This window comes from Cuculus canorus, chromosome 15 (genome assembly GCF_017976375.1).
Source record: "Cuculus canorus isolate bCucCan1 chromosome 15, bCucCan1.pri, whole genome shotgun sequence".
Classification (NCBI taxonomy): domain Eukaryota; kingdom Metazoa; phylum Chordata; class Aves; order Cuculiformes; family Cuculidae; genus Cuculus; species Cuculus canorus.
The window spans coordinates 14,987,567-15,015,486 of record NC_071415.1 but is presented as its reverse complement, the minus strand read 5'-3'; the positions used below and the strand labels follow the sequence as shown (position 1 = coordinate 15,015,486).

The window sequence follows — 27,920 nt, the reverse complement described above, 5'->3', positions numbered from 1 at the left end:
GGGAGGCGGAGCTTTCAGCCACTCGCGGCCCAATGGGAGGGGCAGCTCGGGGCGCCGCGCGTGCGTCATGACGTCAGCGCCCCGCGCGCGCGGCCCCCCCCCTCCGTACCCCCCCGTGCGCGGGGCCGCAGGATGCCGGGGCTGGTGGTGTTCGGGAGGCGCTGGGCCATCGGCAGCGACGACTTCGTCCTCCCGGGGGCCTTCGAGCTCTGCGTCAGGCTGGTGTGGTGAGGGCCGCTCCCCGCGGGGCCGGGCGGGGTCACCCGGGGGCGGTGTTTGATCGCGGCGGCTTCGGTGCTTCCAGAACCCCCCGCGGTGATTCCTTTGTTCAGGCCCGGGGGGAGCCCTGAGCGGCGCCGCGAAGCGAGCCCGGTGCTCGGGCTGCGAACGCCTCGGTGGCGGCTGCCGCTGAGTGTGCTCAGAGTCGCTTCATGCTGACAAAGTCCTCGTAGAACTCTTCCCTTAATCCTCGTGGAAGGCTTTCGCTAAGATGAAGAGTGTTTACCAGGTGATCGCTTTGCGCTTGTCCCTTCCCGCCGTCACGTCTGTGCTCTCGCCTTCCCGCAGGTGGATCGGCATTCTCGTTCTTTACACCGTTCACAAGGGGCACTTTAACTGTCTTGGGGGAGGATTGCTGCGCACCTACTTGCTCATCCTCCTTGTTCTCCTCGCTTCTATAATATGTGTGATATCTGCTCTTGTATACGTCAGCATGCAAGGTAAATAGTTCATATTTTATATTTGCCTGGCAGGATGGTGGTGTGTTTGCTCGTTTTAATATGGAGTTGCTGTTAACAGAAAAAAACTGCAAAAAAAAATATTGCTTTAATGGTAGTCAGACCTGAGAAGCTGTCAGCGTTGGTATTTTTGCTGTAATGGTATTATTTCTGTAAGTCGGAAATCTAAAATAATAAGTGGGCACAACAGCTTTAGTGCAGCTGATGGTGATACATTCGTTGCCGTCGGAGTATCTTGAAAACTTTCTCCGCATTCACCATCAGTACGTGACCTCGAATGGGGCACCGCTCAGTCTAACAGGAAATGAGGGAATTTATCCCAAGTTTGTTTCACATCTGAAGTATCGCATTAGGCTTGCTCTGCATGGGCGGATGTAGCCGTATCTCGCAGAAGTTCGTTAGCTGCATTGGGTAGCTTGGGGGAAATTCTGAGGCTGAATTTCCAAGAAAATCAACGGTGAGATGTCTTGGATTGTGGTTGTAACCTGTGGGTTTGGAAGCAGTGGTTCTTGCACTGTTGCTTGCACTGAACTGCCATGAGTGTTAGTGATCCCAGTGGTGAACCTGACTGGAGAACTCACACACTGGATTACGGAGCTGGAAGGGAAAGGAGCCGTTTTCAGGAGCCACAGTTTCTGATTATGTCTGTATAAGCAAGCATGCTGCTACAGTACAGGCTGCAACCTGGGAGTGGGAATAAGGAACCACTGAATCAGGGGCTTTTTAAACAGCTTTGTCACTGGATGTGAACCACAACTTTACAATTGGAAAAGAGTTTCCAAAGTTATTTTTTGTTCTGCAGAATTTTAAGCCTTTACAGATTATCCTCACGCCCCGCTACCTCATCGTCTTGTGATCAACGAGCTGGTTTAAGGAGCTGAGCTGCCAAAAATTACTCCCTTTTTTATTATCTAGGAGTACTAAAAGTAAGAGGTGATTAGTAAGCTGACAGTACAGAAAATAGTCTAAGAAGTGTTTGTCTTGGTAATGGCCCTACTTTCCTTCTCCTAAATAAAAATGTGAAGGAATTTATTGTTCAGTGACTCAGTAAACAGCACGTTCATTGTAACTCAGCAAAGTGGCATCTAAAAATGAAATACTCAGTCAGCAAAAACCCAAACAGAATAATAATGAAACCAGAAGTTTAAGGGAACTGTAGGTGAGCCAACACTCCAGAATTCAGCTTTGGCTTATGCTGGGGACAGCACTACTGCCTCAAGTTCACTGCAGAGCTGTCTCTTACTAGAGAGTGATTTGGTGTTTGTCTCAGCTTCAGTGATAGCTTTCTGTTGGTATGAAAATATAGTTTCAATTAAGTTTCTTTCTGCAAAACTCGGAGGGATCGTGTATCCGGGTAGCATTTTATGTACTGAAAAAGCTTTTGTAAACAGTTCTTGTTTAAAATTTTCCTTGTATTTTCAGGAACGATTTCTAATCCAGGCCCGAGAAAATCACTTCCCAAGCTACTTTATATTCGCCTATTTCTCTATTTGCCTGAATTCATCTGGGCTGTTGTAGGAGCTGTGTGGGTGTCTGACAGCAGTGTGCACTGTGAGAAGACTGTGATAAATATCATCCTTGTGACAGTTATTGCAAGGTAAAGGTGCTTCCCCTGAAATCTAAGCTTGTTAGTGTACATGAAACAGAAAATACTGCTTAAATATGTTTTCTATGTGTTTATCGAAGGCTTTTCCAGCAGTTGGAGACTTTGATATTTCTTATAAATTATTGTAGTTTCTCACAGAAGGGTTTTGATTGTGAAAGGAGAAGAATTTTTAAATCTAGACAGCTAGAATGAGTTTATATCCTTTCCTTAAACAAGCTTGAACTACTTGCCTTGAGAGAGCATGTACTAGAGTGAAGGAAAGGAGCTGAAGATCGAAAAGGGTAAGAAGGACAGGTGGGAATGTAGAAAAATGGATAAATGTGAAGTGTGTAGTAACTGAACTGAACTGGTAGTGGAAAATAGAGCTTTCACACATCTGGGTTGCTGTTTCCAAAGTTCCAAAGTGTTCTGTGAAATCAGCTGGCTGCCTCGGTCTTGTGCGTAGTGCATTGAAGGCCCAATAACAAAACATGCACACTTAGGAGAGGAACAGATAGTGTTCACAGAGTATTTCTTACCTAACTGTTTCCTGTCTGTTATAATCTTTCGTTGTGTTTTCTTGCATACTTGTCAGAAGTATCTGGTTTTACAACCTTTCATCCCACTTCCTTCTGTTTTGCAGCTGGGTTATCATCATCTTTACTGTCATTGGAATTCTAATCGTCTTTGATCCACTTGGGGGCAAAAAGACGTTTTACCTCACCAGTGGTGTAGATCGGAACCTGGAAAGCAGTCAGTCAGGGCAGTTGCTGTATAATGTGAAGAACACTGCCACCAGAGTCTGGGAAAAAAGAATTAGATTACTGTGTTGTTGTATCGTGCAAGATGATGACCATCGAGTGGCTTTTACCAGTATTGCAGAACTTTTCCGCAACTACTTTTCAGTAAGATGGAGAGGTTTTTTTATGTTCTGTTTTCACTAACTCTGAGTTTGCAGATGTTGCAGCACACATGTACCTTTGTTCAGCCAGAGCTTCCTACTCCCGGGTGCCGTGAAATCAGGTTTTGAATAGGCCAGTTTCAAGCTTAAAGGTGATTCTCATATGAGGTGTACAACACGGATTTTCCCTTTAACAAAGGTTTCTTTGCCTTTGCATGTGGGAAGGTCTGTGAGAATCATAGAATCATAGAATAGTTTGAGTTGGAAGGGACCTTAAAGATCATCTAGTTCCAACCCCACTGCGATGGGCAGGGACACGTCCCACTAGATTAGGCTGCCAGGAAGACAGTGTTCTTTCTCCTTAGGCGAGTATCTAATCGGGAGAATAAGAGTGAGTTTCTTTTCCTCAATATGTGCAGATCCAGATGTTTTTCCTACTAATGATGAGTAAGGAGTCATACCTATAGCAAAGAATCAGACTACTTTCTGACTATTAAAAAAATGAGCCCCGCATCATGTTAAGGCAGTCTTCCCATCAGAGCCACCTCCAAGCGGGTACCAGACTAGAGTGTGCACGTGCTTTAAGTTGCCTTTTGGAAACAGATTGCAGCTGCCAATTTGGAGTCTGCACAGCCAGCCAAAGCTCAAATTTATGTCTCCTGCTGCTTGGGCAGTCGTAGTTAAATGTTGGTTTTGAAATCTGTTCACGATTTCAAACCTAGTGCTTCTTGTTTATTAAGCAGTACTTGGGCATGCTGGTTTATAGCTACAGCGGGCTCAGCGGTTTGGAGCGTAAAGGGTGTAAGTCATACGGAGAGGTGATTGCCCCAGGTAGCTGAATAAAAACCATTAAGCCTTCTCCTGTGTAACACCCTTCTTCGTTCTCAGTATAGAGGGCTTTTCACATAGTGGTATAGAACGGTGATCAATAATGTCTGAATCGTTATTTGCTATATGGCTAAGTGGGTCCTCTGTCGAGTATTTTGTTAAGTGATCAAATTCATGTGTAGAATTGGCATCAGTGTTATTGGAGAAAACATCCAATATGTACAGAAGCGGTGGGAGGTTAGATGCTGCTGTGACCTGTTTGTCCAGTGCACGTTGTCTCCAAGTGAAATGTATTTCTATAAACTGAGAAAAATATAATTCCTCGTGCATTTTCCTATGAGATAGTCTTGCCGTGTTGAAGTGGGATTTTTTTAAGCGCTCCTGTTTCTTTGCCCAGGACACTGATCTGGTGCCCAGTGACATAGCAGCCGGTTTGACTCTGCTCCACCAAGAGCAAGATAAAATGGAAAGTTGCCCAAAAGACCCTGAAGAAGTCCTTTGTCATTCTCCATCATCTCTCGTGGTAAGATAGGGTTGTTGCAGCCTCTGGTGCAGTTACTCTAGGAGATGATGCCAGAGCAAATTGAAATACAGTTCTTTGTGCAATTTGTTTTTTGGTGTTTGTGGTTTTTATTAATGAGATAAAACATTCCTATAAAAATTCACAACAATTTAAATTATTAATATATATGTGAAAACACCTTGATGAATTTGCAGTCAAAACATTTGTCTACTTTTGCGTAAGTAGAACTTAGATGTGAATGGGGAATTAAGTACTAAAAAGAACCAGTTAGAACATTTGATCATCATTGAAGAGCTGGGAGAGAAAGGGAGCAGAGAGAAAATTAGTACTATTGCACAGAACTGAAAAGCTGATCTTTTAGTATTGTGTCTGTTGAAATTATGTCTGCTGCAAATATCCAGGCAAGGTAAGAAGCAAAACCAGAATCTTTTAAATGCTTGCAGATGCATGGGGACAGTTTGCTGTCTGATTTTTGCTGGTCTGCTGTGGTAAAATGCCTCCGTAAATTATTTTACCACCTGTTGGATTGTGCTTTACATATATAATTCAACTTCAACCAATGCATTCCTGTCAACTTGCTTTTGAATCCACCTAATGTGATGAGGTCATGCTTTAAAAATCCTTACCAGAGAGGCCCTTAGCCATTCCTTTGCCATCCTTAAGTGACTTGATTGGAGTTAATGTTGTTTTCAGTATTGAGCTTATCAGTGTATAAGTATTGGAAGAAAGTGATTTCATGGGGGCTTTTCAAGATTCTTGGCCTGTGTAGCTATGTAAATAAACACAAACTTTTTCCTGAAATGTAAGTGGCTATTTTTTGTTTCTCTTAGATCTTGAGGTTTGGGATAGCGCATGCTTCATCATGCCTTGATTTTGACTAGTCTCTGTTCAGATTTTATTCTGGGGCTGCCTAACACGCCTTTCTTCCTTTTCTTGCCCTGTGTCCTTGCAGACGGATGATTTGGATATCGAACTGGAGACTGCTGCTCACTATATGCTGTTTGCTGCAGCTGCTTATGGTTGGCCCTACTACATATACACCAACCCATTTACTGCACTCTGTAAGCTCAGCGGTGACTGGTAGGTTCGATCAAGAGCTTAAAAATATATAGCTTCCTTTTATTTAACTAGTGTTAACAGAAGTAAAATGTTTGCTCTGCTGATAGTCCTGTAGCTATGGTGCATTTGCCAACCCTTGAACTGAAAATGTATGGTAGGTGCTGTTCACGCAAAACCAGATTTGTGGGTAGACTACTTGTATCAGACTACTAATGCTATTGCAAACAAAAAAAGAAAAAAAACAGCATTTGATTGCTAGCAGAAATCCTTTTGTGATTATAACTGAGTTTGATCCCTGGAAAGGAAACCTAAAAAATTTGAACATAAAGTTTTTCTTTTCTTTGTTTGGTAGTTGCAGAAATAGACCAACAGATTCTGATATAACTGGCAGCGATCGTCATAATTTTCACTTTGGATCCATCCTAAAAATGACAGGACTGCAGTACAGGGACTTCATTCATATCAGTTTTCATAACAAGGTAAACAATATGGACAGACTTACAGCAAAAACCTTAGTGATTAATTCATTGAAAGCAAGGGGTGACATTTCTACTTTGCCTTCAGCATTTATAACTTGAAAGATGCAAAGCCAAATGCAAACAGGCCCTGAAAATCAGTTCAGATTATTTTTTTTCCTAATCTAAGGGAACAAGCACGAAACGATTGACATAAATCTGTCTCAGTATTACAATAAGGGCACTTATTAGTAATAATTTGATAAGAAAATAATTCAGCTTTTTTACATAATACAATAAAAAGAGCTCGATAAGAGCTTTTGGACGGTGAGAACAAATCGTTATTCTTATAAAAAGTTGATGTCTTTACTTATTACGTTTTTCCCTTCTAGATCTATGAGATTCCATTTTTTGTTGCTTTGGATCACAAAAAAGAAGCTATTGTGGTTGCAGTAAGAGGAACTTTGTCTTTTGAGGTATCGTCCATCTGGTGTATATAAATATATATATATATATAGTTAGCTTTATAGAAATGGGTTAACTAGTAGCTAGCATTACGGGCACATGTGAAAACAACTCAAGGCTTGAAAACAATTTCCAGCTTAAGCTGTAAGCCCTCCTGTCTTTGGGATGGGTAATATTCCCTGTGCCGCTGGAAGAGACTGTGGAGGGTGGGCAGCGGTAATTCCTTTTCCGTGTGAGTGGAGTCACATTTGTAATGCCTGAGTTTGCAGCTTGGAAATAGTTGCAGAAAGTGGAATTGTGATCGCTGTATTTGCTTGCCTGGGTGGTGGGTTATGGTGGGTTGTGTTTTGTTGCTTACAAACTGGAAGTCAGCTTGACAGCATTGAGTAGCAGAGCACGACCTGAGGGCCGTGAAGCCCTGCAGAGAGGTCTGACAAAAGCCATCTTGGTTACAGGACGTTCTCACGGATCTGTCAGCAGACTGTGAAGACTTGACACTGGAGGATGTTATAGAGAACGGCTTTGTGCATAAGGTGTGTGCGGCCTGCAGCTGTTTATAAATTGTCTTAGCAGAAATAAACTATAAACACCTGGGATCCCTTAGTTAATAATATTCTTCTGGTGAGATGGATTGCACAAGTTTCAGTGACTTGGTAGTTGAATCTAATACTGCCTCAGGAACTGCAAGGTAGAATTTGTAATGTAATCCTCTTGTCAGACTTTGTCCTTATTAAATATTCAAAAAACTGCGTTACCATTATGTACCAGAACATGTGGTTATAACTAGACCTCTGTCAGGAGCGCGTTAAAAGAGAAAACCAGCTTTGCAAAGAGAATGTTGTTCTGTGATGGTGTTGTGTTTAAAGTATCCATGTATCACATTTCAGATTCGACGTACCCTTCTCTTCTAACTCAAATACTGTCTTGTAGGGAATAACTCAAGCTGCAAATTACATCTATCGAAAGCTAATAAATGATGGAATTTTAAACCAGGCTTTCACAATCGCTCCTGTAAGTTACCTTCCAAATAATTCGGTTTGCTAGAAGAATTGCACAAAGCTTTTTCTTTGTCTATGTTTCAGTCTTTTCTTTCCGTCTATAGGAATACAAACTTGTGATAGTTGGTCACAGTTTGGGTGGTGGAACAGCTTCTGTGTTGGCGATCATGCTCAGGAACTCTTTCCCAACATTAAGATGTTACGCCTTTTCTCCTCCAGGAGGACTTTTAAGGTAAGAGACTTATCTTATTTGGTTCTATGTCCGAGATGTAAAAAATCATCAAGGTAGTTTGTGCATATGTTAGATGATAGCACTGAGCTTGACTGTGTTAAGAGTTTGTTTATATATTCTCTGCTAGAATTAGATTTGCTTCATCTTAAGTTACAGTTGAGTTTGGGGAATATTACAGGATGAAACATATCTAGTGGATTCTGTAAAGTGGTGTAATCAGAGCTTAAAATAAATGTTCCTGAAATAAAACACCTGACTAGTCTAGGTTGGCCTGTCTGACGTCTACACATACCATAACAATCAGCATTGAAATTGCTGTCATCTGCAGCGAGTAGGTTTGGAAGCCAGTGAAGAACTGACTGCAAATGATGCTGTTGTTGCCACGTATTTGTATTTTTATTGAATGAGAACTGTCATCGCAAAACTAAAATGTGCCAATCTCTTAAGTGTATCTAAAATGCATCTTTTTATTTTTAAGCAAATCACTTGCAGATTACACCAAGCACTTCATTGTTTCGGTCATTGTTGGAAAGGACCTTGTTGCAAGGTGAGATGGGAATAGTTTTAAGTCCTTTCAGGGATGCATTAGATTGGAGAGAATGGGAGGCTTGGCTTTATTTTGTTCTGTGTGTGTTTAAACAGGTTAAGTATGCCCAACATGGAAGATTTAAAGAGGAGAATAGTGAGAATTGTGGCAAACTGCAACAGACCCAAGGTAACTAAATGCAGTTCCTGGGTGGAATTGTTGGCTGGGTTAAGCCTCAGCTTTAGTGAAGTGACAATTAGTGTGTGTATTTTTGATCTTAATGATGAGAGTGACGATTGTGTTTTGGAACAAAAGTGTTTGGTTTTACTTCAACACTTTTATTAGTTTTTTGTCCTGTAGCTTTAAAGCTGTCTTATTGGAAATTGAGATTTAAAATGGCCTGGAAGGTATCTATGCACAATATCCAACACCTGAAATGATCTGTATGGTAGTTTTGCTGATAAAGGAACCTATTGAAAAATTAAAAGAAAGGGAAAAAACCCCACACCTAAAATGACAGAAAATCTGTAAGATTACTTAATTTAGTAACCATTTAGTATCAGTAAGTAAACAAATTAGTAGTTTTATTTAAATTTTACTTTCAGAATTAAGTGCGAAAGCAAGTATTTCTCTGTTACTATGTTAGTTGCTCACTTTTTTACTGTTAGTGAGAAGCACGGTTTTCAAAGTGCTAAAAGAGTGTGGTGTCTGGCAAGGTGATACTGGAGGAATAGAGGAGCAGCTTAAAGATTCAAAACTGCCATTTCTGAACACCTAACATTAAACCTGCCGTACCTGAAAGATTGCCATGCAGTCCAAGGATCAGGAGTTGTGTAGGAGGTCTGGATGATGTTGTAAATACAGAATAAGGTAACAGGCAGTTAAAAGTTACAGGTGCAAGAAAAGGTAAATCTGCAGAGCATAATCTACACATTCAACTGGTAAAGATGGCAATGTTTTCCATAGTGTTACTAGTGGCTCGGGTTAGATAATGGTTAAATAAGGTATTCCAGTGGGGAAAACTGGTAAGGAGTCTTTTATCAAAGAGTTTGGGGAGCGTGTGCATACAGTCATTTTCAGTCTTTTAATTGATAGTTTCACGTGATGTACGTGCAAGCACACAACCAGAGTGGGTTACTTGAAGAGATGCCAAACCTCAGTTCGACTTCTTTTCTTTCTGAATTCAGTACCAGATTTTGCTGCGTGGGTGTTGGTACGAGGTGTTCGGAGGAGATCCAGATGACTTCCCAACTGAACTGGATGGCAGAAACCAGGGTGACCTCACGCAGCCGCTCCTAGCTGAGGAGAGTTTAATGGTTCATCGGTCACCTTCATACAACACCCTTGAGGATGAATCGCACCTAAATTCACCGCCTCAGTATCCTCATCTGTATCTTCCGGGAAGGATTATCCATATTGTAGAAGAATCCAGCTGTAGCAGGTAAGGAATGAACACCTCTGTCCTGTTTTCCTGAGATGTACTTAAAGCCACTTCTGACCTTCAAAGCACCTGTTTCCAACTCTGCATCTCATCTACATCTCCAACACTTGTCTTTGGTTATTACACATTAGCCAGCTTTTCAGTTTTTGTGTCTCCTTGCTTCTTTCTGTTTCGGTTCAAGCCCTGGAAACTGTTTCTCTTCCTGCCTGTGCGCCTCCTCCTGCCCGGACTCGCATGTGCGCAGGTGATGGTTTTACACAGTAGGACTGTTAAAAGTTCCGCTTTGGGGATGCTGCAGATCTTGCAGTCTGCTGTCCTGGTACAGGGAAATCACAACAAAATACCGAGTTATTGAGAAGTTGCACGAATACTGGTGATGAGAAAGAGGCAAACTATTGCCTGTAAAAGGGCTGGAGCAGAAATCTGCTTTTTCCCTCCCATTCAGTAGATTAATTAGTATTTATTTAAGCTTTACATCTTTTAATGAATTTAATATTGGTTTTACAAGTTAGGTTCTTTTAACACCTGTGACCTGGCAGGTCTTTTCAGTAGCTGCTTTTCTACTTTACTTTATTGAGTTCATTTATTTTCCTTCATTTGCTGCACAGCACAGCAGTTAATCATGTTTTTTTCTTAATTGAACTCACATCCAAGAGCCTCCACCATGTACCACTCTGTAAAATAACAATTCAGGTACATCAGCTGTGCAGCACTAAATGCAGCATCTCGTCTCCTACTGCTACCACTGTGACTTCTTCCCTCAACTTGACACTACCCCTGTGAACGTGCGCAGCTCAGCCCCTCAACCCCTTTTGCTCAGCCCGCATTCCATGCTTCTTTGAGCAGGATTATGGGGTAGCTTCTGTCCTTGCTCAGGCGCAGTATCATCTGCTGTAGTTCTGTCTTCAGGGATGTTTAACGGCAGAGTTTCCAGCCACTTGCTGGAGGTCAGAGCTGAAGCTCTTTGGGAGCCCACCTTCCCCCTGGGAGAAGGTTCCGGTTCCTCCTTGAGCAAGGCCTAAAGTCTCCAGGTTGTCTGTCCAACGTTGGGCATCGAGCACCAGCTTTGACAGTCTGAGCTCGGGTTGTGGTTCTGTTTTTCAGGTGGTGCTCTTCAGATATTAAATACACAGCAAGATGGTCAAACCAGACGGTCTTCAGCAGCATTTTAATAAGTCCCAAGATGGTTACGGACCACATGCCAGATGTTGTGCTCAAAGCTTTGAACAGTTTGTCTCAGGAACACGGATCTTGTATTTCTTGTCGAGCACAAGAATGCAACACCCATGTAGTATAACCACAGCTCGAAGATGAGGTGTGGAGTCAGGTTTTTAATTGCAGGTTTCGAGTATTCGGGATACCTTCCACTTTCATACATAAGTGGATTTCAGTACTTCTCTCCCATTGCTTAACATAAACGAGGGTCTTGGCGCCCTTGCCTGTGCAGCAACCTCGAAAGCGCAGATTCTGCATTGATGCCGAAGGCTGAGCTTTAATAAAACGGGACAATCTGACAAGGCCCAGCTAAGCCTGTGACACTGGGGCACGACGGCCAAGGCGCCAGCCGAGTACTTGACCAGAGTGCATGCATGAGGGCAGCTCGGGCCCCGCGTGCTGGAGCCCAGCCCAGCCCGACACAAACATCAACAAATCCAGGTCTGCTTCGAAGTCCCACGAGGCCATTGTCTGCGCCGCCAGGAGGGCGCTGCGAAAACATTGCGCTGAGGGGCTGCTCTGTCCCGCTGCGGTGGGGACGGGAGCAGGGCTGCGGGCAGCTGCCAGGGGCGTTTGGCACAGGCAGTGCTGAGCCCTGATTGCACTATTTTCTTAAGGACTGTGGTGTGGCTGAATGCTGCTTGGATCTACATGTGCAATATTCCTTAATCTACCTGTCTTCTGTTAGTTGTTGATTCACATGATTGGTTGTGTTGATTTTAAACTAATACTGCACCTACTTAATGAGAAGGAGAAAATGAATTGTTCATGCCCTGGCATTCTCACTCAAGCTCCGACTACCAGGAGCGCCGAGCCAGTCCCGCCAAAAATGTGCAACTGTTGTGTTGATTTAAAAAAAGTGAATTCCTTGTTTCTAGTGTTAAACTATTTTAACTTTTTTTTTTTTTAAGGCTCAGCAACATTTCTTAATTAAAAAAATTATAGAAAAAGAAATACAATGAGTTTGAGAACAACTGTTGTGGGTGTTCTTGCTGTGATGCTTAACACAGAAACAAAATAAAATGCGCTCTAAAAATCTGCCTTGTTAGGCTCAGGTATGTTGGGTGTGACAAAACGTGTTCGGTTAGAGCTGCTCAGTCAGCGCCAACAGCAAAGGGCGGACTTGCACGTCCTCCCGCAGTGCTGCAGCCCCGTGTCCTGCGGAGCTAAGGGCAGCCATGGCTGTACAGGGAGAAGCAAAACCCAAGGCCTTTGGGCACAAACTGTACCACTGCAGAACCCCCATCTGACAGACTGTTAAAGAAACAGTTTTAGAGGAAGCACTTTTGTTTGCACACAACAGCGTGAAACAGGCATTTTTCCCCTGGTTGGCAGCAGCTTTAAAACACTGCACGAGGAGCAGCAGGAGCCAGAAACAAGGAATGGATAATGCAAGGCCTCGAGTACTGCAGTGAATGCTGAAGGAGCCGGCGCAGAGGCAGGTACACCCCCTGCTGCTGGCACTGCCACCAGGCTTATTCCACAGTACAGGAATGACAACACGTGCTCAGAAACTCACGCAGCAGCAGACCTGTGATTCAAGGATTTATTAAGTCATACATGCAAAACATACTGCTAATCGCATTAGCAAAAGATCAATGTAAAAACTTCACAATTTCGCAACTTTTAATTTTTAAATTTTGCTTTAGTGGTTGAAAGGGTATAGTTCAACATCATATTCCTGCCAGCTCAGGATGGACAGAACATTAGCACTAATTACAGGACCTCACAGACCCAAGTTACCGTTACTCTGTCTATGCTGCACACGTACACGTGGTGACAAAAGAACACTTGTCTGCATTAGTAATGTTACAGCGGTGGGGGGGATCTGGCAAACAGGGACATTGGAGAAGGTCCAGAGTTTACAGAGGTTTAAAATATAAAAATCACTAAGATGTGTAAAGCTGTTCCACATGATTTTTACACCTAGTTAATAGACTAAAAGCTCCTCAGAAAGCGTATAACTTACTAGGTCAGAAATACCAGGAAAATAAGGAGGATATGCATGAAAATTCTACTCTACAAAAAAAAAGAGCAAATTCCTATTAGAAAGATTTTAAAGTAGACGTTATACTTCTCAATAAGAAGAGATTCTACAAGGAAAGCATTTACTACGCAACAGTTGTGGGAATGACCGGTTCAGAACTGTACCTAAATGAATGCCCTACGTGACGCTCAAAGGGATTTACCCCTCAGCACCAACCTCTTGCACTGCTGCCCCTCAGAGGAAGCGGTCCCGCATTTCACCTGTACCAGAATTCCGTTTCAGCTACCCTGCAGTGTAGTGTCAGTCATCCGTACAGTGTCCAAACACCCTCTGGCACTATCGTTTGATCCAACCCTGGATTTCACTTATCCATCACAACACTGTGCTGTCCAAAGAACCAGACACGCGTCAGGAAGAATGGTTAGTTGTTTTTTTAAATCACAGCAGCAAGAACTAGATTGCAACCAAGCCCTTACCAACAACAAAGCATTTTACACTGTGACTCAAGGGTGTCAGTCATTGTCAACGATTTAGGTTTGATAACACCATGCCAGGCAATGACTGGGCCGAAGAAACATGTAATAGTAAAACACATTAGAGAGCAGTGTTTTGCGAATCGTAAGGTACTGTTACTTACTGTGAAAAACTAGAAAGTGTTTTTGCATTTCCTAACAGAAATTAGAGTCATCTTCAAGAAGAATCTTTAAAAAACAGTTTAGTGCTTAGTGTTTGTAGCACAACAATGCAACTTAGTTCAGCAGAGAGTTTGGCAACACTTAATTGAGCAAGAATAGGATTTTAAAAATAAGGCTTTACATAGGTTTGTCTTTTCAGGAGTTTGCTTTTGAAGAATGCAAGGTAACTTTCATACTTTTAACAAATTAAACCATGAAACTTGATCGGTTCAAGAATTTCTGGAAGAGAACTAATTTATAACAGAAAAACTTGGCATTGAGTGTGAATGCTCCATTGTTCCGAGCAAAGCACAGGGTTTGGAGTGGGGTGGGGGAGGGTGACATTTACAGCAGCAGGCATTTTCTCTTCCTCTTCTTTACAGGAGGGGGGCAAAGAACTGCTCGGATTGCTTCATCAAACACTGTCTTCAGGCCTCGCTGTGTAAGTGCTGAGCATTCTAGATATTTCACTGCACCTGTGGAAAGCAAAAAGGCAATCACAAAGCAGTTTTCTACAATTAGAGCAGCACTCCTCCTTCCCAGCTCCACAGGAAAAGCCAGGCTTTTATTTTAATTAAGATATATCTTCCACAAACAAAATATACACCGCGCCAAGAACAACCCTGTTGCCATCATACCGATCTCTTTTGCCATGGCAAGGCCCTGGGGGTAGGTGATAGGAGTCAGCTTCTTCTCCTTCAGTTTTTCAATAGTGTCCTTGTCATCCCGGAGATCGAGTTTGGTGCCCACTAAGATGATGGGGGTATTGGGGCAATGGTGCCGCACCTCAGGATACCACTGCAAAGAAACACTGTAGGTTGCGGGAGCAGATTTGCACAAAGGCCCTCGAACTTCACACCCGAAAGGCTCGGTGTCCATGACACCGCTGGCAGTCGGTCAAAGAGGAAGATGTCTTACAAAAATGTAAAGAACCATTACGGCAGTATTAAAAAAGAGCATACAACTGCGGAACATTTTAATGAAGCCAACGGGCATTTCCGTATAACGTAAAAGTTTACCCTAACAGGTATTCTGTCCACACACCAGAAAAGCCCTGACCTGCACTTCTCCCACGTGCAGAGAAACCTCTGAGTTGTGAGGTCTCCACAAAGCCACAGACACGAGTTGTCCAAAGACATAAAGGACTCCATCACAGGAGCAGAGCTCGTGCTGGAACGCTGGCTGAGTCAAGAAACAAGTGGTACCAACCTAATTTTTACATGCATTTGTTTAACATTTTTCTTTGAATTGCATTAAAAGGAAAGTTCCAAACTGCTGTTATCCTATCGATGCATTCAGGAACAATACATGCTTAGTGTTCCACATGCCCTGAACTTCCATGACTTAGAAGCCAAGCAGCTGGATTTCTGCTTTCTCAAATCACATCTCACACTGCCCGCAAAGAAATATTCTTTTTTTAAAAATCACCTAATATTTTCCAGGCGCTGCTATAAAGTGAACACTTAGAAATAAAAGAGTTATACCAGCTTATACTTACCTTAGCACGGACATTTTCAAAGGAAGCGGGACTCACAAGGGAAAAGCAGATTAAGAAGACATCCTACAAAACACATTGATAGAAGTTAGCGGAGCAGAGCAACCACTCTGCAGTCTCATTGCCCTGAAAAGGCCGATACCTCCATCGCACTCTCATCTACAGCACGCTCGCAAAAGGCAAGGTCGACAATACAGCTGCATGTGACAATCAGAGGAGGCCTTCCTGGTGGGAAGTGTAGACTTCCAAGCGATTTAAGCCTTGAAAACCTTGAAACTCATCAGCACAGGATGTTGCAAAGTGTTACCATTAGCACCAATTTTTTGAAAATATGAATATACTATTAACATACCGCTCTAAAGCGGTGTTAAAACCACAAAGGCTAAGTATATGGTATGGAATAAAACTTCTATAATTGTAATTTCTACAATTATTACTTCCATGCCCAAATTAGAAGAATCTTGTAGAATCATGTCTACGGAATGCTGGTATAAAAAGATGTCAGAATTTCACAAAATTAAGATTGAAAGGGGCATTAAAAACTTCAAAGCTCCCTCCTTCCCTCTCTAAATTATGACAAAGCAGAGAGAAAAGCAGCTGTTTTCAGGGATCTTACACATCTCATTTTTCAACTGAAGGGGAAAAAAAAGACTGCACATAAAAGCAGGTAAAAACATTTTAGAGCAAATGTTGACACTGACTGTGGTACAGGATACACTTCAAAAACCAGTGAGCTCCATCCCTGACACTGTAGTCTACAATCATTCAGAACAACACACACCTAATTTTCTCTAAGCAGATGAAGATTGTAATCTTGCTGTATGACCCAAAGCTCAAGCATCTCTCAAACAAGCCCAACTTTTCCAACCTACCTCTGCATCCGTACATATTCCGGTATCAAACGTGTTAAAGAATCAGGGATTTCAGAATGTTAGTTGATTGTGCTGCATTTCAAGGCATTTTGTTAGGTCAGCATCTGACATCTGCACTGCTAAGCACTTGCAACCCAGTTGTTCATGCATCACCCCAACAAGTTTCCGTAGCAGCGTCCCAGAAGAAGAAAGAAACAACATCAAATAATGTGATACTATGGCCACTACTTCTGTTTTCCAATTCTGCAGGTTTATGGTGACTGAAGTTCTGCACGTTATGCAGACTCTCTCCTTTACTATCTCCAGAGACCAAAATGTTTGTGTAACCATGAGGAATTATTTGAAGGTTTCAGGTGTCTCACACACTACCAATCTTAATAAAATAGGTGGCAAAGCTATTTATTTGCAATAAAAGCTTTAGTCTTAGCAACTCATATAAAGAGATTTGATAAGAGTTCTCAGATCTAGCAATTCGATAGTTCCAAAAAAAAGTAGTTTAAAAAATAGGGGCCAATTTATCACTATCGTAAGCAAGACAAGATGAGAGAACTTGGAACTGAAGTTTATTGAAAGTTTTACATACGGCAATGGGTTGATCTGTCAGACTGGAAGATATATTCTTACCATTGGTTCCTCCAACCTAATAACAGCAGGAGATAAAGTTACTCCTAAAACGGATTTAAGGGAAAACGTTCTCTCAGTCAGTGCTTTGTGCTCACAGGTATTCATATCATGGCTTTTCTTCCTAAGAGAGACGCTGCCCTGTCATCCAGCACAACCAACCGCCTGCATCCAGAACGGACCACCAGACTTCCCCATAAACTGGTAAATGTCTGCACTGTCAGAGAAGACTCGCAAGAGCAAACCTCTTATGAAAAGCATCCTCCTAACTTAATTTTCTTTTTGGTTTGGTCTCCTGAGGGAAAAAAGTTAACGACCTTGTCTGTCCCAACTTCTGCCTTCCCCCAAATACTGTGGGAATAGAGTAGATTTCAAATACACTCTGGGGAAGGTATTAAATTCTTGTCTATTTTAAAGGAAGAAAAAATAAAGGAACAATACACAAATTAATGCTCCATTATGGCCAAGTCCTTACTGCAAAGTTACTGGCTCTTGGAGTGCTGGGTGGCTGAACAAGTCATCAGCGATGCCTGCGGCACCGTGCCCACACACCGTTCAGGGGTACGTCAAGGGAAACAAAAGCCTACAAGGGCATGTGAGAGGCGAGTGTGAAACAGCACAGGGAAGGAAGAGGGAGGCTGAATGCAGATCCTAAAAAAAGACAGGCTTCATCAGCACCACTGTTCTATTCCTCTGTGGTTTTTTGTCATTTAAGTGATGATGAATCTTACGTATTGCACAAGTCTAACATCTGACAACTGCTTCATGAGAAGTTTAAGACCTACCACCCTGTTTCATTTTCTGCTCTAAAAACTAAACTAAAAAAACTTCAAGCCTTCACTTTGCAGTTATGCATGCTTGTATGGAAGAGATTTTTTTTCCCAAAAGTATGTTTAGATCGACAAGGAATTCTTTTGCAGCCTATCAGAAAGCCACTGTTACTTTACCAGGCTGAAGATGTGCACATGCATTCTGTCCCTTTGCCACAGGGGAGAATAATGCTCACTCTTACAACTCTCTCGGACTGTTGAGTGATTTTTCCCACACAGCTTCTCCTGTTCCAAGATAGTCTTTTGAAAATATTTTTACAATGTTAAGCAAAGCTTAAATTCTCTTAAGTATCCCATAAATAAACTAAATATTAGTGAGAAGCAACCTTTCATTGTTTCTCTTCCTAAAGAAGGTAGATATTTCTTGCATTTCTCCTGGAGCTGTCTACAACTGGGAAGTTTATATCCATTGCAGGTAGCATAATTGATGGGAAAACCTAATTGCAAGAGTTAGTGAGTAGTGAATTACAGAAAATAGTGAATTAAGACAGTTTACTTTAAAAAGCACCAGAGTTCATTAAGTAAGATTCACATTATTCAAGGCAGCAGTTATGCTGTTGAATACGTGAAACAATTTTGTGTTTTACATTGTTAGCATTGAATATATTTGACAGTTAACAACAACAGTAATCAATGCCAAAATCCCCTGCAAATTACCACCTTTCTTTACTTATAGCCCAGCTCCACCAGTTAAAAGTAATTGCTCTAAAGAGACTAACAAACCAGCCTCTACAAAGATTAACTGTAGCTGGAGTCTCCATGGAAAGCAGAGAGTAGATTACTTCAGCATTTTCCTTACACGAGGGAAGAGGCAGCAAGCAGACAGAACTTAACTAGTTGCAAGCACAGAAAACAAAAGCACATTTATATTGACGTTACAGCACAAACTACAATAAGTAATAAAATAGGCACAGCTTTACGTACATTCAAAAGCTGCAACCCAGCCTCTGTCAGTACCAATAATATCTTCATTCAGTGCTTCCTCTTTCACATTTAGAATATCTTCACAGAGACTAAACAATATCAAGTGCTTAGCAGTGACAGTGTCAGGTTGCAGCCAAACACCATGCCTGAAAACCAAAACAAACCCTGCTTTTGGCAGGCATGCTAACCTTAAAATCAATGGACTCGCTGATGGAACTATTCACAAGGGGTTTTTTGCTTTTGTTTCGGAGGGGTTTTGTTTGTTTTTTTCTTGTTTTAAATCAAGCAGTCTAGTTGATTCTGAGGCTGCAAGTACACAAAAGCCAACACACCAGTGTATGCAAATACACAAGCGTGCAAGGTTTAACATATGTACAACTGTACGCACATTGAAGATTATAAACTTAGAGCTACAGCATGTAGGAAGAAGGAAGGTAGCTTGCAACAAGTCACTGCTACTAATAAATACAACTCCAGAGATTCAAAAAGAAATAACTTTTATGTTAGGAAAAGCTGTACGTATTCTTTTTAGTTTCACACTGTAGTTCTTACTGTTTGCGGATAAGAGAGTGGACGTAGTCTGTCATAGTCCTCTTGACCAGCTGTATCCCACAAACCCAGATTGACTGGTTTTCCATCAACCATTACATTGGCAGAGTAGTTGTCAAAACTAAAATGTAAAGAAAGAGTTAGCTGCAGTAGCTTGCAGTAAAACAGGGTACCCAAGGACTTTTTCCTACAGGGACTTGATGGGAACACAACAACAAAAAAATTTTTATTGAATGCTTCTGCTTCGCTGAACAGTAATGTTGTTCTTTAGATACTGGGCCTGGTGTTGGGTAATGGAAGGAAAAAAATATGCACAGACTCGGTCCAGTCTGAACCAAAGTCATCCTTTTTATTGCTCTTCCAAACAAAGTATTAATCTCAGTAAGTACAGGAAAGCAGGTGAAGCACTTAGCAAGCACTTTTCAGCCTTAGTGGGATGCTCAGCAAGTTAATCCCTTTCATTTTGTAAGATATAGAATAGCAGCTACATGAAGAACAACCAAGGAATCCTTAATAACAACAGTAGGTAAGAAAGAAATCTTACTGATCCTGCTAATCGAAAACCCCTTCAATGAAATATCAAAGTTGTTAAAATAACCACGGGGCAGTAGAGGCATGATTTTATCTCATCACTACTACAGCCAAAGGTTTTAATAACTTGTTAAGGCTAAACTAAGTTCACTGGGAATACAAGCATAGTGTGACACAAAAATCAGAATTTAAGACCAAAAAAGACAAACAGGGGTAATTAAGACAACAAGACCTTGGGAGGGTAACGATGGTCATCTGTAAGTCTCATCAGAATGTATTTTGTTATCTAAAAAACACATCAGTACTGACAGACGGCAAGACAGACAAATCTAAAGACATCTGAAAAGGGCAAAGCTGCTGCCCATGTATAAAACACCTTCCCCTTAACAGGCCCTCAAGAAGAGAACTACACTAATACCGATACCAACCCATCCTTACGTACAAGAAAACAGGAAGCACCAAAATAAATGAATCCCAACAATCACACCCGAGGAGCTGCGGGTGGCTTAGCACAGGACTGACAGCAGCACAAAAAGTAGAGGGAACTAAAAGAAGTCTCCTGTCACATAAACCGACTATTTCTGACTATGACAGGATGTTTTACAAGCTGTTCAGCCTCAGGACTGCTTATTATGAATGGTAATAGAGACAGAAATGACACATCAATTTAAAAGAGAACAGCAACTAATAAAATGTTAGTAAGTGCTAGTCCCTAATAAGCCAGGCCTAGTGAGCAGAGACAAAACCAATGGAGCATGAACCAGTGTCATGCCGTCAAAGCCCAAAGTGCTGCTCATCCACCCCCAGACACTCAAACATTTAAGACTAAACTGTGGGGTGCTTGCAACCAATTCAAGCAAGGAATCCAGAATGGCAGTAAGCACAGAGAAGGTGAGATAAATGAGTTCTTAGGATTTTATAAGTACTTACACAGTGGGTATATATTCTCCAGGAAATGCATTGGTTGTGTAACTGATGAGTAGGCATGTTTTACCTACAGCACTGTAAAAAAAAGAAAGTTCACATGTGAAAAATATGCGTCTTAAAGAATGAGGAATAATATTCCTTTAGGGAAGGAGACCAATTACATACAGTCATCTAAGGAACAACTGAGTGCCAGCAGTCACTACTGTGCAGGAAAACAGCTAACAGCCTGCAGCCTTAAGATTACTGGCAATGAAAGCACATCTAACCTAAACATCCATTTTGTGAGGTGGTAAATTGCCACATTTTGTTAATCTTTAGACAAAAGCCCCCACAAATATTAATAAGACTACTAACACTTGCTAGTCACCCGACTACCACCACGACAACCTCACTCCAACTCCCTGAAATTAAAAGAATCAACTCCTAAGTATTTCCAGGCACCCTTTACAACTCCCAAACTGTTATCTTTTCCAGAAAACGGCATATTTTCAAATGTCTGAAAAAGCTTGAAAAGTATAATTTCTCAACACCTCATTACTTTTGAGTATTTGAGGAAAACCACACAAGCGATAATCCTTACATTTATCACTGCTGCAAAATGACTCCATGCATGCATTTGTCAAATATTAAATCAGTTCATGAAATGATTGATAGGCAAATTACACTCCAGTATTGGAGAACTTGGAGCACCGAACCCTTCCCCACAGATCTAGTTCCAAACAGCCTCCAACAGGGGCAGGACCAGGTTCTGTTCCAGGTTTCTTTCAAAACTCTGGCAGCCTTTTCTTTCCCTCTCCACCCTCCTCCCCACAGCTTATCTAGGGTCAAACATGAGATTAATGACACCACTGAATTTATGTTATGGTTTCAATTAAAGGGTTGTAAAACTTTAAATTGGACCACGTTTCTCTTTAAAATAGTCTGCAAAGAGCGTTCCTGACTCTGCAGACTAGTTCCTATGTCAGCTTCTCATATGAAGTGCATAATCCTTCAACAGTGTGAGATTCCAGAGGCGAACGTGTGACTAGTCACACAGAAGCGATAATGCCCAGGAGGCCTTACAGTCTTCCGGATCGCTCTTCTCGCACGGACAAACTCTCATGCGAGGAAAACTGCATTGTCTTGCAGATGTTCTATCACTACAATGATTTACTCAAAGCCTGTCAACAGTAACTTTGAAACTTCACCGCACTTACAGGTATAATCTTGCCACTAGTACTAGGCTAGACTTGTGAGCCTCCCGACTAAATCCTTCACAAGCTAAAGGAACTCATTTAAGTTTTAGCCTAGAACTATAGTTAATATTAAAAAAAGAAAACAAACAAAGCCAACCCAAGAACTAAACAGTATTGTTAAAAATATCTTATTATCCTTTAGCTTCTGCAGAAGCAAAATAACCCTCACAGAAAAAAGCTTTAGCCAAGGGCTTACTGGCTCTCCAGCTGCAAACATTTTTAGACGTTCGTATCTGAAATTTGCTATGTTATCATCCACTTAAACCACTGCATTTCTTCTTTCTCTGGAAGCATGCAGACTGTCCCTTGATTTACCAAAGGCCATCTTCAAAGCATTATTTAAAATTAGTTAACATTCAGCCTTAAGCTCCCAGCCTTACTCAGTGACTCACAATTTAAGACAGGTTAAGTAAATCTGAGCTTTGTCATAACTGTAAGCTATGGTGTAAGCCGTAGCTCCATCTGTAACAAATCTCTCTGTTAACCTTTAAGCAGTTCCATACTGTATTAACCCAAGAAGCTGTTTGATAGCAGCATCTGACATCAGCTTAAACACTTGAGCTATGGAACAGTTGCTTCAGTATGCAAAATTATCTAGGATTTTATCCCACATGCCCAATTTTTTAATTGTAATTATATGTTTTTGAGCTGACACATGGCATAACATCCCACCCGCTACAACTCCCTCTGATCATACCATACATTTTTCCACACTACTTTTCACACCTTCTTCCATGGACTCAAGATGCCAATGCCTTGCACAGTCGGATGTCTTTTTTGTTTTAGCATGCACTCTTTACCAAGCTATAGCAACAACAAAGAAAGGGGACATCTATTTCTATTCTTGGTAAGTACAATCTCTGAACACTTTCCTATAGTAACAGGCTTGAAATATACCTGTGCTCAAACATAACAGAGGGAATTCGCTGTTCAAAAAATTCTGTGGGAAAGAGTTGGGAACGGTATGACAACGTAGCTGAGCTAATTTAAGAGATTTCAACAGAGAAGATCCCATCTCATCTCTTGCCCTAGCACTCACCAAGTCTAACAAGCCAGAACAACAAGTTAAGGAAAGCTATTCACTCCACCTCCCCCGTAAGGACAACTTGCTGTTTTAGCTCCCGGAGCTATCAGTTAGATCTCTGCGTATACTGCTGAATTGCACTCACAACACTAAAGCAGGCTGCGCTGGTCCAGCTTATAAAGGACAAACATGAAAATCTTCAGAATACTGAGAGGAACAAAAGCCAGCTTCTTCAGGAAACTTCTGGAGGCACAGAGGCTATGTGTTCTCACGCTTCAGAACCTGTTCGGTCTGACACTTCATTTTCCAGTAAGTTCATTACAGGCAACTTAAGCTTCTAACAAATCAATGTTGAACTCAACATTTTCAGCAATGATCAAAAACTCTTCTCTGTACCCATGCTCCTTCACTCGCCTTGCACTGCAACTGGTGAGCCTGCTTGGGCTAATCAGAACAGCACAGGAAGGAGGTGGTGAGAGATTGCATTCCAAGCTCACAAGTGCCTGTAGTGTGTTTCTGCAGCACCAATCAGCTAGAGTAATTTAAACAAGAAAAAACACGTCCAACAGCCCTGTTTCAGACTCACTCCATGTAGGTTTCCTGCCTTCCTCGCCTTCTGGCTCACTGCCCTACGAATCAGATCATTATAGTTGCCAAACACTAATGCCTACCTTTAAAAATAAAGTACACCCTCTACGTTCTTTATCAACTTTTTTTTAAACTTCTAGCTTCTGTACTAAAGCAACTCCCCTAAAAAGATCTCCAACTGTTTGGCAAAGTATAAATCCTTGCACATAAAAGCTGAGACAAGAAACTAAAATAACACCAAACCAAGATTAGTCATAACAAGACTTCTAGCAACTACTTAATCATAGCTCTGTCCACCCACTATTACATAAATGAAACTAGTAACATTTGGCTGTAATTAAAAATATGGCCTACAGAAATCCGGCATTTTAACCACCTAACAATAAGTGAAGGACTCACAAAGGAGAGCACCGAGTCCCTCACTGCTTCTGGGTACCATACGGAATCCATCTATTTATATAACCACATGTGTATTAATTCATGAAAACAAAACATGTAACTTCTCTCCTGGCCTTGTTTACACTAACAAGTTTTATAAAGTTTCCCCAGTGTGTTAGAGCTTCTTGGAGCCATGTTCTGTGACACGCACTGAAAATGCCACTGGAGGATCTGCACCAGCATTTCTTCCACTCTAAAGGCACCAGAGCTGCAGATGGTAGAGTCTCCTGCTTTCTCACAACTGAAAACTAATTGTGAGAATTCAGTTCCCATTTGCAGCTACAGTAAGGGAGGCCAGCTGAAGTACTTGCTGGTTTAATTCTGGAAACCCCCGATATATGCAAACAGGTGACAGTCTTCAGAAAAAGCTTTGGTTATGCAGTTTCTTTCTTCCTCTAGTCCACATGTCCTCCCTCCCTAGCACACACGATGCACAGCCCAGGTCGGCACTCAAGTGTTAAGCAGCAGCTGAGAGTTGTCTAGTACCATCCTCAGATCAGAAGTTCAGTATTTCTGCTATAGAAGGTCTAGTTACAGACGGTTCTGCCAGATAAGCCATTTTACTCACTGTGACACACCCTCTCCCAAATACGCTGCTTAGTACCTACAATACTACCACATTTTTCAAAGTTTAAAAGCTCAGTAATACAAGCTGTTAGATTTCAAGTCACTGGACTCTCTACAGATTGCACTGGAGAGACACAAGGCATTCAGCTTCTGACACAAACACTGCCCTGCACACAATTAAGAAGCCAAGTACCCTACCCCCATCCTCTTCTCAACAAGCAACCAAACAAACCGAGCATGGCTTTAGCAGACAAGGTCTCAATTTAAGCAGAACTCTAGACAGAGACTCTTAATTCACTGCACTTGTTCTTGCAGTGTTTCTACAATGAAAAAATGTCTACAAAAGAGCCCGAGTGTTGACCATGTCTGTGGCATCCAGTAATCGCTTCTCTAAAACGCAGAGCTTCCCCTAACATTACACCACAACACTGGAGATTTCATACCACTTAACAGCTGCTTTTTTAGCGTGAAAACAAAAGCTGCTAAAAATAGTTCACACCGACGCTTTTTCTCAAGTGTCAATCAACTGCAATTCTTGCAGCTACTCGAGTGGAGCACTCTTCATCTGTTCTGCACATTCCTACCTCTCTATATCATGGAGAAGTCAAAGCAATTTTTCCCCACTCCTCACAGTGAAGGAAAAACACAAGGGCGAAATACGATAGCACACCTTGTATACATGCTATGTTTCTCTAGTCAAAATAGCTGTCTAAACAGGTACTAGTCTAAGCTCTAAGAACAAACATGAATTAGGCATGAGAAACTGCCTACTCATTTACAAATTAAAAAAATAATCATCTCACACGTACTTCTAGAGCGTTGTTTATTTGGTTCCTAACCGATCCTTGCGGAGAGTACATGAAACAATACCTCAGTTTTATATTACATAAGCAAATCTTTAACTTGCATTGTTTTACAGAAACACTAAAGCTTTAGCCTTATCTAAGACAAACATGACACATTTCCTAGAATACCTGCAATGCTTGAACTTTTGAAGCAGCAGCACAGAGAAACCCAAATATTTAACTGCTTTTTAAAAACATTGAATGGAGAACGATACAAAGCCACAAAAATTAGCAATCGTAGCTGAATCGAACCTTAGGAGAGATTTGTTTCTAACTAAGGAGGAAGGAAAATAAATTTAATTTCTTACTGTATTTTGTCCACACATATACAACACTCAGGTAGAACTACGCTACCTCAATTTCCAAGACAAAAAGCAATAAATACATTTAGAAGTGAGATAGTTTACAAAGGAAATTATGAAAAGCACTGCTTTGTTGAATGAATTACTAAACGCTATACAGTTTGTCTGCACTGAGTTCTCAAATCTAGTGGAGGAAGTAAACTGACTTTCTTTCCCCACCCGAACATGATGCATTGTGTTTATTTACAGCGTTGTCAGACAACACAGTTCAGTTGAATTAAAATAACTGATAACAGAAAAGCAAGTTTTTTAGTTTTAAAATCAATATAACCACATAACAGTGTACAATTATACTACGAATTACAATGAAAAAGTTTCATTTGTCAAGCTACCACTTGCATGTTCCTGTGGCTCAAAATCTTACACAGCAAGTCAAAATAAATTTGTTATATACAGAGAAGTTTATCTTTCAACCACACTTAGCTGCCTTTTTAGGGATTTTACATCTTCAAAAACATAACAACAAAAAACCCCACAGAAATAGCTTGAAGGTTAGACCATCACATGAAATTACAGACAGTGGCAAGACCATTTAGCTACACTTCGCTCCTCCATCGTCTACGGAAGTTTGCTGTGATACCGATTATACTCAGCCTACACTGGGATCTTTGTTTTTCCTACGGGAAAAAAAAACTTTCAAACTGCATAAGACGAGTCTTGTTTCCAGCTGGCCTATGATGTTCCCCCGAGCACTGACATCCAGTAACAGAAAGCGTGCCTCTGAGTTGGAAGGAGTGGCATCATGGAGAACATTCAAAAGTATCAAACCTACCACCTGAGTCCCCACAATTCCAGCATTTCAACACAGAATTTCAACAGCTAAACTTAAAAGTTAACTTGATTCTAAAAAGTATCCTCAAGTTGTTTCCCTCATAAGCGGTACCCTATTAGAATGCTGAAGGTGCAACAGTTCTTTCTGGACAAGTACATCACGAACGATTTGTGTTTCCAGTGCTTTACCAGTCTCCTTCAGCAGGAGCCTCACAAGACCAGATGCACGCTCCCAGAAAAAGTCCCTGCTCACAAGCATTCATCATCTGCTCAGAATTCAGCACATTTCACTTTGTTTTACTACAAGAACCAGACGTCAAAAATCAAGCTATAAACAGTCATAAGTTCTCTACTTTCACAAAACATATTCCAAATCAATATTCCATTTCCCAAGCTATAAAAAGCACGGGTTTGTTTTTTTTTTTACTACCCTCAGTCAATTCATTGTGCCCAGCGGCCTGCGGAACACGGGAGCACGGGGGGTGCGGAACACCGGCAACGGGAAGCAGCTCGGGGGACACGGCCGGGGGTGTGGGGGGCGCGGAACACCGGAGCCTGGAGGCAGCTCTGGGAGCATCGGGGGTGCAGAACACCGGGGGTCGCTCTGGGAGCACGGGGGCTGAAACACCAGCACCGAGAGGCAGCTCTGGGAGCACGGGGGTGTGGGACACCGGCCCCGGGAGCATCGGGGTGGAACACCGGCCCCGGGGGCAGCCCCGCCAAGCCAGACGGGCCGCACCCCGGCCCCTGCGCGCTGCCCAGCACCAGGGCCCGCGGCCACCGCCCCTCGGCGCCCTCCCCGCCCCCCGCAGGAAGCCGCGGCGCCTCCCCCCGCCCCGGCGGGCCCCGCACCCCCCGGGCGGCTCGGCCGCGCCCCCCCCGGCTCAGCTCCCCTCGCTTACCCGTCGCCCACCACCACACACTTGATGGCCTGCATCGGGGCTGCGCCGCGGCGGCGGGGGCTGCTGCGGAGCGGGCGGGGAGCGCCGCACGAGAAAGGAGCCGGCGGCCGCCTCCGCCCTGTGCCGGGGAGCGGGGACGAGGCAGCGGCCACCACCCAAGGCGGGGAGAGGGAGGACTGCGAGGAAACAGGAAGCGGCCGCTCCGCTCACATCCGGCCGGGCTGCGCTCTGCGACGCCCCGCCCGCACGGGGAGCCGCTTCGGGAGCGCTCGGGTATTTCCGTCGGGGGAGGTGGGGGCTTCGGGACGTCTTCGGGCGCACTCGGGTGTTTCCGTCGCGGGGGGTGTGGCTTCAGTTACCGGCGGGAGCGGCCGATGTCCTTCTCCTTAACGTCGTCAGGGGCCGGGGCGCTCCCTGCACGCAGCCCCCGTCTCAGAAGCGGGGAGGCACCCGCATGATCGTTTTGATTATCGAAGTTTCGCTGAAATGTGATGTGCGTGGCCTCATGCGGGGTGTGGCCACGGGCACGGGCCAGGGCCGCCGCCTCACGGGTGGGGTGGACCCGGCACCGGCGCGTTTGCGTGGTGATAAGCCAGCCCTGCACGGAAAGCCGCCTCCTGACAGTCTGGATCCCGTCTCTCACTCCGACTGGGACGGGATGCACCCGCCTAATTCCGAACATCCCAGGAAGCGTGATGATATGAAACATGTATCCAGGGGATCTCGTGGGAAACACGTCCTCACCACTGGTAAAATATCAAAAAGGATAAAATCTTGGAAGCAAAGGCAGTAATAGTATTATTTTACAATTCA

General features: G+C 42.7%; 2 protein-coding genes across 3 annotated transcripts; one reads left to right on the top strand and one right to left on the bottom strand.

Annotated features, from left to right (window-relative positions):
• Positions 1-75: 75 nt before the first annotated feature.
• On the top strand, positions 76-13,056 carry DAGLB (diacylglycerol lipase beta). The gene is made up of 15 exons (XM_054080458.1): positions 76-227; positions 568-719; positions 2,160-2,334; positions 2,966-3,227; positions 4,449-4,574; positions 5,527-5,654; positions 5,986-6,112; positions 6,481-6,564; positions 7,009-7,086; positions 7,484-7,564; positions 7,656-7,783; positions 8,262-8,330; positions 8,426-8,498; positions 9,497-9,750; positions 10,855-13,056. The coding sequence occupies exons 1-15, from the start codon at positions 133-135 to the stop codon at positions 11,045-11,047; spliced, it is 2,025 nt and encodes a 674-aa protein (XP_053936433.1). The 5' UTR covers positions 76-132; the 3' UTR covers positions 11,048-13,056.
• On the bottom strand, positions 12,585-27,350 carry RAC1 (Rac family small GTPase 1). Of its 2 annotated transcripts, XM_054080461.1 has the most exons (7): positions 27,108-27,350; positions 20,379-20,450; positions 18,921-19,038; positions 16,577-16,633; positions 15,125-15,187; positions 14,265-14,424; positions 12,585-14,102 (listed from the first exon to the last, which is right to left on the bottom strand). In XM_054080461.1, the coding sequence occupies exons 1-7, from the start codon at positions 27,140-27,142 to the stop codon at positions 13,972-13,974; spliced, it is 636 nt and encodes a 211-aa protein (XP_053936436.1). In that variant the 5' UTR covers positions 27,143-27,350; the 3' UTR covers positions 12,585-13,971. The 2 variants fall into 2 exon arrangements, with proteins under 2 accessions (XP_053936436.1, XP_053936437.1); XM_054080462.1 differs by lacking the exon at positions 16,577-16,633 and having other exon boundaries at positions 12,597-14,102; positions 27,108-27,333.
• Between the last annotated feature and the right edge of the window lie 570 nt (positions 27,351-27,920).